Source organism: Oryzias latipes, chromosome 10 (assembly GCF_002234675.1).
Source record: "Oryzias latipes chromosome 10, ASM223467v1".
Taxonomy (NCBI): domain Eukaryota; kingdom Metazoa; phylum Chordata; class Actinopteri; order Beloniformes; family Adrianichthyidae; genus Oryzias; species Oryzias latipes.
Window position 1 is genome coordinate 13,736,637 of NC_019868.2, and position 16,550 is coordinate 13,753,186.

The 16,550-nt window shown below is 37.0% G+C and overlaps 3 protein-coding genes across 3 annotated transcripts in view; 1 reads left to right on the top strand and 2 right to left on the bottom strand.

Annotated features, from left to right (window-relative positions):
- Window positions 1–88: 88 nt before the first annotated feature.
- On the bottom strand, window positions 89–3,753 carry polr2g (RNA polymerase II subunit G). Its single transcript, XM_023959102.1, has 8 exons — window positions 3,503–3,753; window positions 3,145–3,254; window positions 2,815–2,974; window positions 2,586–2,636; window positions 2,411–2,476; window positions 2,202–2,273; window positions 1,545–1,578; window positions 89–377 (listed from the first exon to the last, which is right to left on the bottom strand). Exons 1-8 carry the CDS (start codon window positions 3,512–3,514, stop codon window positions 364–366), a joined length of 519 nt encoding a protein of 172 aa, XP_023814870.1. The 5' UTR covers window positions 3,515–3,753; the 3' UTR covers window positions 89–363.
- A 142-nt stretch (window positions 3,754–3,895) lies between these two features.
- On the top strand, window positions 3,896–8,528 carry LOC101155778. The gene is made up of 5 exons (XM_004073229.3): window positions 3,896–4,220; window positions 4,294–4,461; window positions 4,553–4,652; window positions 7,442–7,572; window positions 7,661–8,528. The coding sequence occupies exons 1-5, from the start codon at window positions 4,152–4,154 to the stop codon at window positions 7,946–7,948; spliced, it is 756 nt and encodes a 251-aa protein (XP_004073277.1). The 5' UTR covers window positions 3,896–4,151; the 3' UTR covers window positions 7,949–8,528.
- A 5,273-nt stretch (window positions 8,529–13,801) lies between these two features.
- LOC101162456 (neuronal acetylcholine receptor subunit alpha-7) overlaps window positions 13,802–16,550 on the bottom strand; it is a 32,946-nt gene continuing 30,197 nt past the window's right edge. Inside the window, exons 8-9 of the mRNA XM_011480074.3 lie at window positions 16,074–16,183; window positions 13,802–15,972 (exon numbers count right to left, since the gene is read on the bottom strand). Coding sequence (XP_011478376.1) covers window positions 15,367–15,972; window positions 16,074–16,183 — 716 coding nt within the window. The 3' untranslated portion in view covers window positions 13,802–15,366. The remainder of the gene's footprint in view (window positions 15,973–16,073; window positions 16,184–16,550) is intronic.

Consider the following 16,550-nt stretch of genomic DNA (forward strand, 5'->3'; position numbering starts at 1 on the left):
CTGAGTTTTCAAGTGTTAGAAGATAAATATTGGACACTCCAACAAATACTTTGTCGACGTATGTGATTAAAAAAATGATACAAAGATAAACGAAAAAGTTAAATCTTTTATTACAAAGTACAAAAATGATACAACTAAATTTGAAGGTATGTATTCCACTTAAACCAAATTTATATATATATAAAAACACAAAACTGCAGAATTAATCTCTTGACACCAATTCAACTAACTAAAATAAAGAATGTTAATTTATTGGAAAAAAAACAGCAAGGCTTTGACTAAATCCTACCATAACATGAATATAAATCATGAAGTTATTACTACATAAATTGTCCCAGGTGGTGAGCACTCAGCTGAAAGAAATCAGCTCACGAGACCTTAAAAAAAAGAAAAAGCCAGGGTTAGTTTGATATAGAATCTGTAAACGGCATAATATATATATATATATATATATATATATATATATATATATATATACACACTTCATTATGTGCATTATTCTGTAACCGTGTGGACGGCCTGAGGATGACTAATTTGAACATTGTTTATGACTGACAACATCAGCACAATCTCCACCCGAGTTAGACAACAATTAAAATAATCAATTATAAATCGAACAGTGCTTCTGGTGTTCGACATTTTGACTGAGAAAATGCTTCAGGTTATAGAATTTTTTATTTTTTTTTAATTGTAGATGAACGAGTTGGGCTGGGTGGCAGTTTGGGTTACGCTAAGTTTGCCTTCAAACTTAAGTTAAAATTATATTTTTTATTCAGCAAAGCATTTGTGTTACCAACGTGTGAAAAGTGTTTTAAAAAATAATTTGATTTATGACCTATATCACTTAAGCATGATTATGCATATTCAATGAGTTTTGGTCCGTTTTATTTAACAAGAAGAGCAGCCTCTTTCGTGAAATTTATTTTGAATTCTTCTCTTACATTTGGACAATATTTTATTGCTTATTAATGCCATTTATATGCAATTTACAAACTGAAATCTGACAGATTTACTTTCTGAGTAATACCTTTTCAAATAATAATCACTGTGATTTAAAAATATGAAAATATTATTGACCAAATGTTACCATTAAATCATAATACTGCATTGAAAACTGTACTAAAACAAATGACAATTGTATACTGTGAGGTATCAATTGCGTTGAAAATGTACTGTTTATGGTAAAGAATCACTGAATATTTGGAAGAATTAATAAGTTATCTATTTTGTGAGATAAAGGAAGTTGAAGATCATTTTAAGAAGGTCCTTCATGTAAAACTAAATCCTAAACTTCAGTGTATAAAATGTTGTACGTATGTTTGAATATTAGAATTTCCAAATGCTGGCACTGAATGAATTTGATGACAGTTAAGAAAAATAATACAACACGAATGAAAATAAATTTTAATTTAAAATAGTAACCAAACATATTTTAGATTCTAAAGTATGTGTTCTTTTTATATAAAGATCATCATCGTCTAGTTATGTTGTTGTTTGATTGAAAAAAAAAAAAAAATAATTCTGACTTGACATTTAATACTCACCCAAATAATCATCCATCAGAGATCCGATGGCAAACTAGAAAACAAAGAGGAAACTTGTTTCAATGAATAGTTTTGCACAATTCTTTACATGGGTATTTCGACAAGCAGATGTTTTAGTGAGGTTGCTTTTATTGTAATCAGGCTTTTGACTAACTGTCAAACCAGATCCTGCTGTATTCAAACTAAGCTTGTTGTTCTTCTTTTAAATGGTTTGAAAAAACACCAGAAAGTCAAAGAAAGGAACATTACAAGAATCCATATGGACCTAAAGTCCCAATCCAATCATCTTTTGATCTATTGTTAAATTGTTCCCAGTGGTCTTTTCATTAGGATTGTGCTGCTTTTGGCCAAAAAAAACAACAAAAAACTGTGATGTTCTCTGGGACATAGTTTCTGCCGAATGGTAGGAACCTTCATCAGAGATTCACCTCTGAGTTGTCAGCGGGACTATTGGTGCAAAGTAATCCTGCGCTAATTTCGTATCAATCCTCCGTCTACACTCTTTCCCACTAGCTTACAGCCCCAAGATGACAATAGTGCGAGGAATTTTTGGAGCTATCCAGTCCTGGCAGCTCAGTCAAGGAAAATGAAGATGTTAATGGATCTGTGTCGCTACTGGTCAAAAGATCAAAAATAATATTTATGGAAAAAACTTACAATGTCATTCTTGTCCACTCGTGTTCCCACAATCTTCAGTCGAATCTCATCATCTTGCTGGATTACAATGTCCTAATAAACACAATAAGAAATGTTCATTAAAATCAAATGTATCACAAGGATTAAAAACTGAAAGAGAAAAGTAGCCTTCAATGTCTCTGCATGCTAAATCTACTATTGCATAAAACAGACAGAGTAATGACACATACCTCGTCAACTGTTTTATAGCAAGGTGGATTGGAGTTGGGATCAAATTCCATTTCTGAAGGGATCGACTGGGAGAATAAAAAAACAATAAAATACACAAACAATAATATAAAAACATACCTACATATTAGGTCAAGATATATATATAGTAAAGTGTTAAATGTTACATAAACTTACATGGCGAGAAATGAAGCAGGACATGGGACCAATTTCTGTGAACAAGCCAACCTGCAAAGAACCCAAATTTTGTTAAAGGAGGATAGAAAATGTATTTAAAGAGACTGGAATTCAGAAAAACAATTCATGAATCTACGTTTTCCATGTGAAAAACAAGCGTTCAACAAAAGGATCTATTCCATGGCAAACATCTTAGAAAGGCCTACAACAGGTACTTATGGGTCCTTACCTTGTTAACCTGCGTGACCACAGCATCCACCACTTCTCCTTTGAATGGGCGGAACACAATGGCCTTGTACTTGACTGGATAGAGTACAAAACCTCTACCTGGCTGGATCACACCTGCCCCAATGTTGTCAATAGTAGTGACAGCAATGACAAAACCATACCTGGGAGAAGGGACACAAGCAGGAAATACTGTAGGGATGCAGTTCTAAGCTTTTTTATACAAACCAGCATTACAGAAAAGTGAATGCAAATGCTTGTTATTTTCAGGACAGACTAGAAACTTACAAAGTAATCACACTTATGCACTTATTTATGATTAGCTGTTACTCACTTGCCAGTGCAGGTACCTTCCACTTCCGTGAAGAGTTTCTGTTTCACTGTGTTGAGCAGATTTGGACCAAAATACCGTGGATGTAGTAAGATTTCATGTTCCAAAGAAATCTGTAAACACATCATGATCATGGCGTGGTTATGATCGTGCTAACTTAAGAGGAAAAACTTTCCAAATAACATTGCTGTTACAAGCCGATCCAAACAATGGAAGATAAAACTTCGCTGATATATTTGGTAAAAGGGATTTGAAAAAAGTTGTGTGAAGCCGCCTCATTATCGCGCAAAAACCGAAGACGAAAACCTCCCTTCATATCTATTAATACTCTCATAAGGGGTGGAAAAGTTCAAGTACTTACATGATAAAACATATTGTTGTATATAGATGTAGATTCTTTCTTTGATTGTTTTGCACTGTTTTGTCCAAATTGTGTTTCCCTTATGCTAAAACAGCTAGCATGAAGGCATCGGTGTGTCAAAACGATCTCTTCCGGGTCACATGAGATAGTTGCCCTTTCATTGTTTTAAAAGAGAAGAAATGGCACCCTTGTATTGTTAATATATAAAACCCACAGAATGTAAAATGTATATCGTGAAAATCAAATGTGTGGTTATAACTTTGAATTTGTATTTTTAAGAAAGGTTACCTCAGACCATGTTCAGCACTCATGACTGCTGCCCCCTACTGGCGAGGAGGAGCCGACGCAACAGGGCGTACTAAAGAACAGGCGTCACTCAGCGGAGCTTATTCATTGGATGATTTCAACCGATTTAAGATCTGACAAACACAAAGCTAAATAGCGTCTGTGTGGCCACACGCGACGGGAAATCACCCCAAACAAGGCTCATGTTTGGACGGCATTCAACTGTAGCTTTTTCGAATTATAATATCTGTAGATAGTAATGTGTGAGATTTTTATTTTTTAAAGTAAATAATTTTAGGAAAGCCCTGGAGTATTTGAGGCGACTAAAAAGCGTAAACCAACCACAAAAAAGCGGTCTGCATTGATGTGGAGTGACATGGCAGGCAAACTCGTCTCCAAGTTGTTGTTTCGGTCGTCCTTACTAACTCAAGCTGTGAGTAGTTGAAAAGTCTTGTGTGGTGTTTGTTGAGTCGTGCTTGTTGCTGATTCCTTCGGTGTCCACTAAGGCTCCGCCCGCGTCAAGCCTCTTACTCCAGGGGAGATCTGGCGGATCAGCGGCGACCAGACAATCCTCCAGCGGCGGTCCACCGGAGAAAATAAGTCGTTACCCGATTCCCTACAGAAAAAACCTCCCTTATGACATAGTGGAGCTTATGGAAGAGGTTGAGGCAAAGGTAAACGCTCACAAATAACGAATTCGACGTTTAAATTAAGGTTTACACTGTGAAAATGTACATCTTTCTTTCTATGTTTTGCTTCTCACAGGGAGGTTTTTTGCCCAATGTCTTCAAAGTCCTGTCTCATAGACCAGCTGAGTTCAGAGCCTTCTTCGCCTACTACAATGAGTTAATGAATAAAGATACAGGTGGGTGTTGCCTTTAAATTACCCCTTATTTTGGAAGGACGTGAAGATGAATTCAGAGACTCTGACACACACACACACACACACACACACACACACGTTCAAACTGCAGTTCCTGCTCCGCTCCGTTCACTTGCAGACAGATCCATGTCCGTCTCTGTTTTCCTCATCCCAGCTGGTATTTGGCTCAAAACTGTACGGCTGGATAGCTCGCCGTTTTAGTTGCACCACTTATGTTAGGTTGGGCTTGTGAGGGGCTGTAGGCTAGTGTAAACAGATTGGTGACGGGAAGTGGGGGCGGGCTTACTCCGTGCCTAGAATCCCGCCAACAACCCAGATGAATTTCTCATGAGCTGCTGCCGATGTGCAGAACATATGTCCTAGAAAACGACACAGGTTTTTGATTTTGGCTAAAAATGACATAATCATAATAAAAAGACCAGCGGTAACACTTTAAAATTGGATCAAAAGATGGTTGGAGTGAGATTTAACCCAGAGGTGTCAAACTCATTTTCACTGAGGGCCACTTCAGCATAGTGGTTGTCCTCAAAGGGCCAGATATAACTTATACATGTAACTAAATGTAATGAAAAATAAATGTAACTACTCCTTAATGTTAAATAACTCATTATTTATTTGTTATAACTTTTTAAAATTACAGTTGCATAGAAAACATGTTTGCTTGTTACTCTAGCACAAATACTTTAGAATTTTGTCCGCTTATTAAAACCCATGATCAAACTGTCCAAATAAATGAAGAAAAATAACATGAACTGAGCTAGAAAGAACATGTATTACACATGTAACATTTTACAAAGAAAGGCTGCACACAGCTTTGCATCCAACTGATGGTTTGATGACAACAATTTGTCTGCACACACATAAGACCTGCAAACGTTGAATAATTACAACAAAAATAAATTATTTTAAGGAATTAAAAACTTTTATTCTCTCCCGGGCCACATAAAGTGACATGGCGGGCCACATTTGGCCCCCGGCCTTGAGTTTGACACGTGTGCTTTAACCATTCACAGTGGGTTTGGTTGGATGTGGTTCTAAGTAGTAGTCTAATGTTTGTTGTAGTGGATGTATTTTCAATCTTTACTGGAAAAGATTTATATTTCCTACTATGTTAAGCTGACCCGCTACGTAATTGATACACAAGTTATGTAGCTTAAAAACATTCAAACAAGCTAATTTGGCCTCTGTCACTCGAAGCCGACTTCTCCTCTGTTGCATTACACAGGCCCCGCCCCTTTCTCTCAAGGCTGGCTCCGCCCTTGTCAAAATAAAAAGGCCTGTCCCTGCTACCCAAGGCTGGTTCCATCTCTGTCACACCAACCCAAATATCCTGTTGATGCATATGGATGGCTCCACCCCTTTGACTGGATGTGAGAACTGGTCAGAGCAAGTGTGACATCATCCATTAAAAAAAATGGCTTACTTCAACGAAATGAAGTCAATTCAGTCACCATTATCTTGGGATTTGGACGCCGCCATGTTGGAGCCAGATGACGTTAGGAAACAGTGATTGGTTTGAGTTGGTCTGAATCATCGTTTCCACTCTCACCAATCAGCACTGAGCCTATTGGAAGGCCACACCCCCACCAATTGAAAGCAGGCTCTGGAGAATCTGTCACACGTTTCTAACTTTCGATGTGAGACCAGAAAAAAAAAATAATGGGGAAAAATATAGGATTAGCAAGAGGAGAGAAAAAGTAGGATAGAAGAATGATTACAGCTGTTTCTCTATAGAAGTCTATGGGATTTTAGCCTCTTTGAGCCGACAGGTACTTCTTGTTTAGAACGCGAGGGAGGAGGGGTCACAGTTCTCATACATAGTCAATGCTCCACCCCCTGGCGCATGAGAAAGGCTCCGCCCCTGCCACACAGAGCTGGCTAACCCCTTGTGTTGCTTCTTGGTTTGTTTGAGTTTGGTTAGAGGACTTTATCAAAGTTACCACCATGATAAGATATCTTTACAATCACAGTTGCTCAAAGATTTGCTGACAGAAATGAATCAATATATTTTAGACAGCTGGCCAAACACAAAAACAATTCATTCTGTTTATATTGTATTACATTTTTGGTGTGCAAACAAATCAATTTACTGTAAAAAATGAAGAAGAAAAAAAAGGTATCTCTCTACCAGTCCGGGGACTCCATGAGTGAATGTAGACGTGCATGTATTTAAATGTGATGTCATGACTGTCATGATGTATTGTGATTTTAATGCATTTTTCTGTTTTGTGAAGCACCTTGAATTACTTTGTGTACGAATTGTGCTATACAAATAAACTTGCCTTGCCTTGCCTTGCCTATTGCTCATGCTAGCTCCTGGTTCAGCAATCATTTCTGAGACTGTTTGTCCGTCTGGTGATCCTTTAATGTCTGCACTGGGGAGGTTGCTCTGATTTATTCATTCTGTCTTCTGTGATTGGATAATCTCTTTTTGGAAAAACATTTGTTCAAATCTGGGATCAGAAGTGATGCATAAACCAACAAAACTGTGACTTTGTCAGGTTTGGCTACAGTGATGAAAAGAAAACAAACTCTATGTTTTTTTTTTTTTTTTTTTTGCTCCTTTCAATGATTGGGAAACAGTAAAAAGTTTGAGGCTAGCTGAGGATTCATACGACCTTTTATGGAAAACCTTTTTTATTTAGAGAAAAATGTATTTCATGTCTACCTAAATCAACAACCCATAAGAACAAACACTTTAAAATAATGTTTTTCTTCTTTTATGTTATTTAACTTGATCATAAGTGTGATCTTTTAAATTTTCTTTCCAGGCAACATAACCAAGGCAGAGCGTGAGCTAATAGTAGTGGCCACCAGCATTCACAACAGGTGTCTTTACTGTGTGGTGTCTCACAGTGCTCTGCATCGAATCTATTCCAAGAAACCAACTGTTGCTGATCAGGTATACATATCTCATACTTAAAAAAAAAAGGTGTGAAGGTTTTTAACTAACTTGTTCCAAAACTGCTACACTGTTCTGTTCTTTGTAGGTGGTAGTCAACTATAAAAACGCAGAGCTTTCCCCTCGGGAGCTGGCGATGCTGGACTTTGCGATGGCCGTGTGTCGCTGTGACACCATCACAGAGGAACATTTCCAGTCCCTGGAGGAAGTCGGCTTTGACCGTGAGGACGCCTGGGACATCGCGGCCATTGCTGCTTTTTTCGCCATGTCTAACAGACTCGCCCACTTAACTGACATGAGGCCCAACCTTGAATTCTATAATATGGGCCGTGTGCCGCGGGACAAACACAAGGACGAGGCCAAAGATGGTCATTAAGGAGGGAAGGTTACATGATTGTCTGAAAGCACAAGATAAATGGGAGATTGGTAGTTTCCAAAAACACCAAAAACAAAAAGAAGTTCTGTTTGACTTCCACTCTTTTGTAATAAGTTGTATTATGTATTCTCTCAGACCTGCTGGGAGCCATCAAGGCTGGATTTTAACAATGTGTTATGCATATTTAAAACTAGAAAGTTTCCCATATTTAGCAGCTCCAGTAAAAAGTTAAGCAGGAAAAAAAATGTTTTGCAGAAAATATGATTATTTTTTTTCCAGCACAAAATCAAAGGAGGATGAATGAAAAACATAATGATGAGATTTGGATTATGTTGGGCTCATTTGCACTTGATGACATTTTAGTTTTGCTGTTCATTTTCTTTCCTCACATTAGAATTTATAAGTTTATGGATGTACTAAACTGCAATCATTGCTTTGAGCCAATCTTATGATGTTTAACCTTTAAATAAAATGAATATCTTATACTCAGAGACTCAAAATGTCATTTCAAATGCATAATTTCCTTGCTTTTTATAAATGTATTATCCAATAAAAGTGTTACTGCTGCCAGTTACTGCTGTTAAAAATGAGTGAAGAAGGTAATTGTGTTATAGTTGTTGCTGTTGAAAGATTGCATTTACGAAGATCAGAAGAGTCTTCTCACCACCAGGTGGCGCCACATTCAAACATCTCAGAATTTAAAGAGACGAAACTACTGACTACAGTCCACAAAGAGCTGCAAAACAGAAACAACCCAGCTGCCACTCATGTGAAAGTGGAAGAATTGCATTAAAAAAATGGAATAGATTTTTCTTTGAGGGTTTTCTTTTTGCATTTTACCCATAATTCTCAGCAATGTTTACTGGTTACCACTTCTGCGGGCATCTTGGTGCAGGGATATTCCATCAGCCACCCCAGCAGAACATAAACACTCACTCGAGCACAGGTGTCAGCTCACATTTGCACAAATAGTATATGTGACAACTGAAAATGCTTTACATGTGATGGTTTGCATGTTCAAGTATGCGTGCGTGAGCTGTAGTTGGATTCTGTGCATGTTGACATGTTTGTATGTGAACATTTTTGGTGTCGACAAGTATGTTTGTGACATTTGAGTGTGTGGACAGGCTCCGCCCCTTTAGACTAACATTTACACTTGACAGTTATAAACTACCAGCAATTTGTTGCTTGTTGCTTTATGATTCTATCCCCCTTTCTATGATCATCCTTCTATTTCCTTAACCCACTTTTTTCTCTAAGTAAAGTTTAGCTTAAATTACAAAATGGGTTTATACAAATATACACCTTGTGTGTCAGAAGATTCATGACCCCATGTTGTAACAGTAAAATATGTCCAAAACAACTCTTACCTGTTAGCTCAGCTGTTTGACTGGACAAGTTTAAAAATAAATAAATAAATAAAGCTGTCTCTTCTTTCTGGAGGAGTAACTTCTCTCACTGGGCCTGACCTGTTCTTAATGCTTTGAAAAAGTGTCACATAAAGCTGCTTCGATTATACTACAGCTCCCTGTTAAGCACCAACTTCCAGGACCTCCACGTCTCTAGCCACCTGCAAAAAAGACAAACCTACGATCTGCAGCTGACCTCCATCACTCAGGTGATAACTCTTCTTCAGCAGAATCACATTAGAAAGCAAAGAAAATGGTTTTGAAATACTGTTAGTGAAAGAAGAAACTTGCAGGTAACAGCTTTCATATTGTGGCTTTCATTCACGTTTGTTTTGATGGAGGAATCAATAAAGTTTTATGTCCAGTTGTTGCTGGAGGGGAAGTCTCAGGTTTGTCAGCGTCTTTACTCTTCTGCTAGAACTGATTTAGAAAACCATAGAAGAAACACGACTTTAAAAAAAGACAGACAAGAGGAAAGCAGGCATCATTTATTACGGTAAGATTTGGAAAAGACGACTATATAAAAAAAAAGTGAAATAAATGTCTTCATTAACACACATTGTGATCTGAGAGGGGAAGGTAAAAAATACTCATAAAAGTAAAAGAAATAAGCATTTTAAGAATTTGTGCTTAGCTCTTTTTCCCTTAGCTCCTACTGCTTTGCTAGTGTTGGTGCAACTCATAATTTATAATTTAAAGCCAGAACAAATCTATAACAACATCTACAGTGAATCTCACTGTCCTGCAACGGTACACTGCACCACAGCACACCAGCATATCAGGTCATCTCCATCAAACACTCATCCAAATGTACTTCTAGAGAATCCTTTTGAACATTTACTCTGGAAATAGTACAGTACTGCCTGCTGCATGAGAAAAATACACTAACAATCGAACGTTTTGTGTCTAATGTTTTAGAAACATGCAATTTTCAACTAAATTTCTCCAGTTTTAAGTTTGACCTGAAGTTTCAAGACTTTGACTACTTCTTAAAAACGTGCACACCTTTTAATGGATTTTAATGCATGGAGGTATGATTTTAATAGCTATACTTTTTAAGAATGTTTATTTTGTCTTTAACTGGAAACATCTTTCGTAAGCAGAAGGGATGCACTGCCACTTTGACTCACTGAAGGCAGCAGGAGGGTTCTAACCAAGAGAGCAAATGATGGAATGTTTGCAAATCGAAACAAAGGAGTAAACATTTAGCTCCCTGTGTGTCACTTTATGGGAAATCAACGTCAGAAAGTTCCTGTTTTCTTGCATTTCAGATCTGTGGTCGAATATGGAGATCCATTAGTTTATCATCCATAAAAATACTTAAACTCATCCAAGATGCTAAACACACACAAAAATACACATTTGTCTGAAAGAGATCACAGAAAACAAAAGTGTGCCAAGTTTTCGACAAAAGGAAAAAAAAGGTGTTTTAAAATATTTAAACTACAGTCAAACCATGACATTTAAATCACTTCGGTTCAATCTAATCCAATCCTCAATGGAAATGAATGTTACATTTTCAAAATGTATATATATAAGCTTAAAATGCAAACATTTGAAGGAAATCAGTACCCACGTTTTCTCAACAAGAGGTTAAAAATGTGACATTTAAAATGTACTAGTAATGGTTAAAATCTGCGATTGTGTGTCCAGAATTTAGAATAATAAATGTCTTAACATTTGTTGTAACTTAAAACTGCAATTCTGCATGTCAGAATTGAGGCTTTTCCTGATCGTTTTACATATGATCACTACATTCTGCCAGGTTATTTCATGTCTGTGAAAACAACTTTAGCAGAAAGTAGTACACTAGAAGTGTAATTCAGTATGAGTATATACTATCGACATGTACAGCATGTGTAGTGTAGGAAGTATACTAACTGAATACTTCTTCAGCATAAATTGGAACATTTTAAGTTTGCTATAGATGGTTATATAAAGTAAACTTCAAGCATCCAGCCTCATTTTTAACATTCTCTTAAAAAGACTACTTTTTGTTAGAGAAAGATATGTATCATCTCATGTTTGGTGCTAAATTGGAAGGATTTGTGCTTTCATCCACTGAAGTTTTTGAAAAATTTGGATGCCCTTGCAGTTTAAAGGACCAGCTTCTACAGCTGTCTCATGCAGTGTTTTTCCAAAACCTTGAATGTGCTGAAACAAAAGGCTACAATGTTAAATAGAGGACTATTCAGAGACTGGTTTGTTTTATGGGTTTGGTCTCTAAAACTTGGCAAAATCATCATTTGGCAGCTTGTTTTACTCTGCTGTAAAAGCTGAGCTCATGTGTTTGTGTGTGCCATGAATCTGAATTGCAGTCACACATGCATCAGGTGCAGAATTGTGGCCTTTTCCACAAGAATTCCCAGAGAAGAGGAACAGGAAAAAAAAAAAGATGAATTGCCAAAGGGAGGAAAGCCAAAGCTGCTCTCTCATTTGGCAACACCTCAGTTTAGCAAACAGGTTCTTGGTTTTTCTCACCTGCAGACATAAATCACAGTTATTAAAGCACTAAAGCTATTATGAAAGGAATATTTTCAGTAATTTCATAGCATTTCAATGACTTGAGTCATTTGTGTTTTCACCTGAAAAATATTCCTCAAGTTTATTATTCCACACTGCTGAGAGCCAAAGTAATCATCATTACTTTGACAGATTAAGACAAAATTATTGAGATTATGAAATGGAATAAATGTTATCTTAACACATAGAAATGGCCGGAATTTATACAAAATCAATTTTAACCTGGGAAGCAGCTGGTGACATCTGCCTCTGAAAGGTACTTTATAAATAAAATGTAATTTATTTTACTTGCTATAATTTTCAGTAAAATGTCTACAAACTCTGATATTTAGCATTTTTAGAAATTATGCACAAGTAATTGTGCATAATTTAAAAAAATGACAGGGCAACAGAAAATTATAAATGGAATTTAGGATCAGTAACATGAAAAATGAATAAGCAAAAAAAAAGAAGAGGGAAAGTAACCCAAAATCTAATACAACAAAGAAGGGTTTAATAAAGACAAAAGGGTAAAAAAACTCTAATTGTGGCATAAAAATAACAAGGAAAAAGAAGTTTTGGTAAATCAAGCTGAAAACAGTTTTAAATTTGCTTACTTTGTTGATGTTTCAGGTCATGATCAGTAATTTTGTTTTTATTATTTAACTTTACTAAATCATATTGACCTGCACTTCTGCTGTTTAATTTTTTACAAACATTTGGACTCGAAATAAAAACATCAAAATTAAGAGTTGTTCAATAACTTATGAAGCAAGTGCAGTGGAGGAAAATTTGAAGAGTCATAAGAACCCCAACAAATCTTCCTCTCATGCATTTCTATGCTTATTTCAGCAGCTGGATGTGTGCTGTAGCCTTTGATTATTGCATGCTTCAGCTGGAACGATGATGCTTTATTTCCTAAATCTACAGCCCAACTGTACTTTGTGCTGAAAGAAATATGCTTTTAAAGTACTGAACAGAGCTGGTGCTCTTTGATCTTCTTCTGTCATGAACTGGTTCACTCTTTTTATTCCCACGGTACTTTAATAAATTATTACAAAGCAGACTCACTTTTAACTTGGTTTGTTAGTCTTCAAGAAGTTTCTTATACTTTCAGCTTATCTGGTACTTCTATCAGTTTGTATATTCTTCTTATGGGATCAAAAAACAGAGAGCAATACTATAAATTGTTGAGGCTGATTTTGAAATGATTTGATGTGTAGCTGTAGTTGTGGCATGCATGGCTTTTATATACATTATGCTGCAGAACTATTAAACTTTAAATTTAAATCACAGCTTCAAATTAAGCCTTAGTTCTAGTCAATATTGACATGTGTCCAATAGTTCTATTTGATAAAAATGTTTTGGCTTTAGCCCTTGTGCTATCCTATAGGATAGGCACTTTAACATTGGGAGTTGGGTCATCTAGACCCACTAGACAGTGCTCTGAACCTTTTTTCTTCAATGATTTGTGATCTTTTCTGCTGTCCATGGATTACATGAAATCTTTCCACCTTAATCCACCTTTGTCATGGTAGGAATAACATGTCAAAGTAAGGGTGGGGCCATCTAAGATAGCACAAGGGTTAAGTCATTTTTAAGGCTAAAACTGTCACTTTCTCTGTTAGAAAGTCAAGTCTCCTCAGAAATGTTGCAGAAAAAATAACATGAAGTGCTAACAAAGAAAAATGCATATACACGTCCAAGTAGAGTCAAGAACACTTAATGTGTGTCATGGACTTATTATTATGACAGATGAGTTCTATTAAATGTAATCTCCCCTTTACAACACTTGTATCAAATAAGGCCAGTCTATCTAGTTCAATTCAAAACACAAATGCTACACGTGGATGTATGCATGTGAACAGGAATCTTATTATAACGAGTGTTTGTTAGACGATTTTTTTTTTTTTTTTTTTTTACAAATAGCCAGAGTCTTTTATTCAGAGAATCCTTTTTTTAATTATCAACACAGACTCAAAAATTCCACAGAATGACAATAAGACAGTTACGTTACTGCAGCGAGAACAGCTTGTGGGAGGTGGAGGTTTGGGTGGACACACACAGTCAAACTCCATCTCAGAAGCAGAAATTGGTGCTCTTCAACAACAAGAGGAAGTTTTCCAGTTTAGCTTCAAGCCATTTGTGGTATTTGAGGTTGAAAAGCAAAACATCCATCTTGATCAGGAGTTCAGACGGGTAAAGCATTTGGTTGCATCATAAATTTAAGGGGAATATGGAGCCGAAATGTTGGAACGGAAACTGCTGTCCTCTTAACCCATTTGACGCCTATTTATGCAAATACGCATTAAGCACTTTGGGGCCCGGAATGACAATAATTTAGTTTTACATGAAAGCAAAAGCATCAGTAATTTTATTTTTTTATAACTGGAAACATACTCAGGTGTCATGGAATTTAAAGAACATAGAAGTGCTTTTGCATCAATATCATGGTAGTATTTTAGCCTTTGATTCATTAGGCGTAGACAACACAAGAGAAAGGGGCAAAAAGTGTGTAAAAAAAAAACGTTATTCTTTTAAAGAATTGTCAGCAATGCTGTCTTAATTCTCAATAGTTTTTCCAAAGATTCTGGACAATGTTGTCTTTTACCCTAAAACTTTTTTTTTTTTTTGTAGAGCCACTTTTAATAAGCATTTGTGGAGCTGGGAGGAAACTATACCATTTCACTTAAGTCCGATTTTGTTTTATTTTAATTTCATTTAAAGTGTTTAAAGACGTATATACACCATGTCTCAGTGCATTTGAAAAATACAAATAAAAAAAAATATTTGCTTCTACTTATGACCTAAATAGAATACCCTGAATAGACTGGGTACTTTTATCATTCTTAAAATACATCACTTACTTCACAGATGCTTCATTTTAATATAAGCACACAAGACAAAGTTTGGAGGGGAAAACAAAAACTGCATATGAACATCTACCATGTTTGTGTGGGTACATTAACATCGTGTCTAGAGTTCTGTTACAGCAGAAATGGGAATTTTCACAGTGAATCTCATTATTTGAAAAGTTCTTTCAAGTTGTTCCTCTGAAAAAAAGATACCTTTCCTACAATTTTAACTTCTTTCTCGACCTCAAGGAATGACTTCATAATCACGGTTGTGTCACATTTTAATACAGTGGTGTCTATATTGGTGATTTTTGTTTGTGTTTCTGATGTTTAACGTTTTCTAACACTTTTATATTAGGACAAAACATTCTACGGTGAAGTGTTTCCTTTTTTGCAACTGAGCAACCGATATTACAGTGGCTAGAATCAACCGATAACACTTTTGTTTTCATATACATTTAACAAAGCATACTTGTTTTGTAAACTGAAGTTGTATTTATTTTCCACGTTTTTTGAGTTGCTCAGATACTTTAGTGACGCTTCTTATCTTTGTGTAAATGCTGTTATCACATCAAGTCTCTGATGAAGTTCACCTCCTCACAAGAATGTTTGTAGGGGATTTTTTTTCTTTGCTTTTTCTTGTTGCTGCCAGTTATGTGAAGTCCTTGGAGACGGCTTCGATGAAGTTTGGTGCTGACATGAGGATGGTGACGGTGCAAATGATGGAGAACAGGGAGAAGGCTACCAGGCACAGGCGGTCCACCACCGCTGCCGCAAACTTCCACTCGCTACAGATGGCCTCAGCCTGGTCCTGGTCCCGGAACCTCTGGGCTATGTATGACACCTCCTCCAGGATGTGCTGAATCTCTGGCGGGGGGATACTCACCCCCATGCCAGGACCTCCTGCCCCGCAGCTGACTCCTCTTGTTGGCTCCGCCTCATCACTCAGAGAACCATGGGCCTGTCCTCCAAGAGCGACTCCTGAGTCGCTGGATGGTGGGCAATGTGGGCTGTCCATGGGGTGGTAACTACCATAGTAGAGACTCATGGAACCGTTGGAGGTGCCTGTTGGGCAAGGTGGGCAGGACGTCTGTGACAGAGGGATGGAGAGACTTGGCATAGTGCCCATTTCTATGGAGCTGGTGCTGGAGTGGTGCTGGGATGCGTGGCGGTATTGATAATGACGCTTCTTGCGCTCACTGCCAGGTTGCTTCATACGGAGAAACCAGGCACACCAGTTCAATAGAACAACCCGGACCTGGAAAGAAAAAAACAACATTCGTTTGAATCTATGGAATCTTGATTTTCAAGACCGACTTAGACAGAATAACTGATGACTAATGAACTCTGGTTGCTCACCCATTTAGGCATCTTTCCTCCATGGGGATCATGATGGTGGAACTGCAGAACAATGACAGTCACCACTACGGACATCCCCACTATCATCATGGTACTGGCAAAGTACTGAGCTGTTTAAAAACAGACAAAAATCTAAATTCACCTTCACTTAAAACATCCATCCTTAGGCTTAGTTCTTTTTGGAGACATGGGGTTGATGGAGCCTATCCCAACCATTGTTAGGTGATAGTGGGGTATAGCTTGGATGTTTTGCCAAACAATTGAATCAGTTAGTTCACAAGGGGCCCAAGTCCACAATTTTTCAAAAAAAGAGATATTATATGTTCTATGGTCTTAAAAAAAAAGCTATCTGATTATGTGCAAAAAAAAGTCCCAAGTCCGTTGTAATGTATCGACTATGCTTGACATTTAAAATGCATTAAGTGCAAAATTCCTGGACTTGGGCTTTCTTGCATGTTCTGCTTTATCCCATAGATG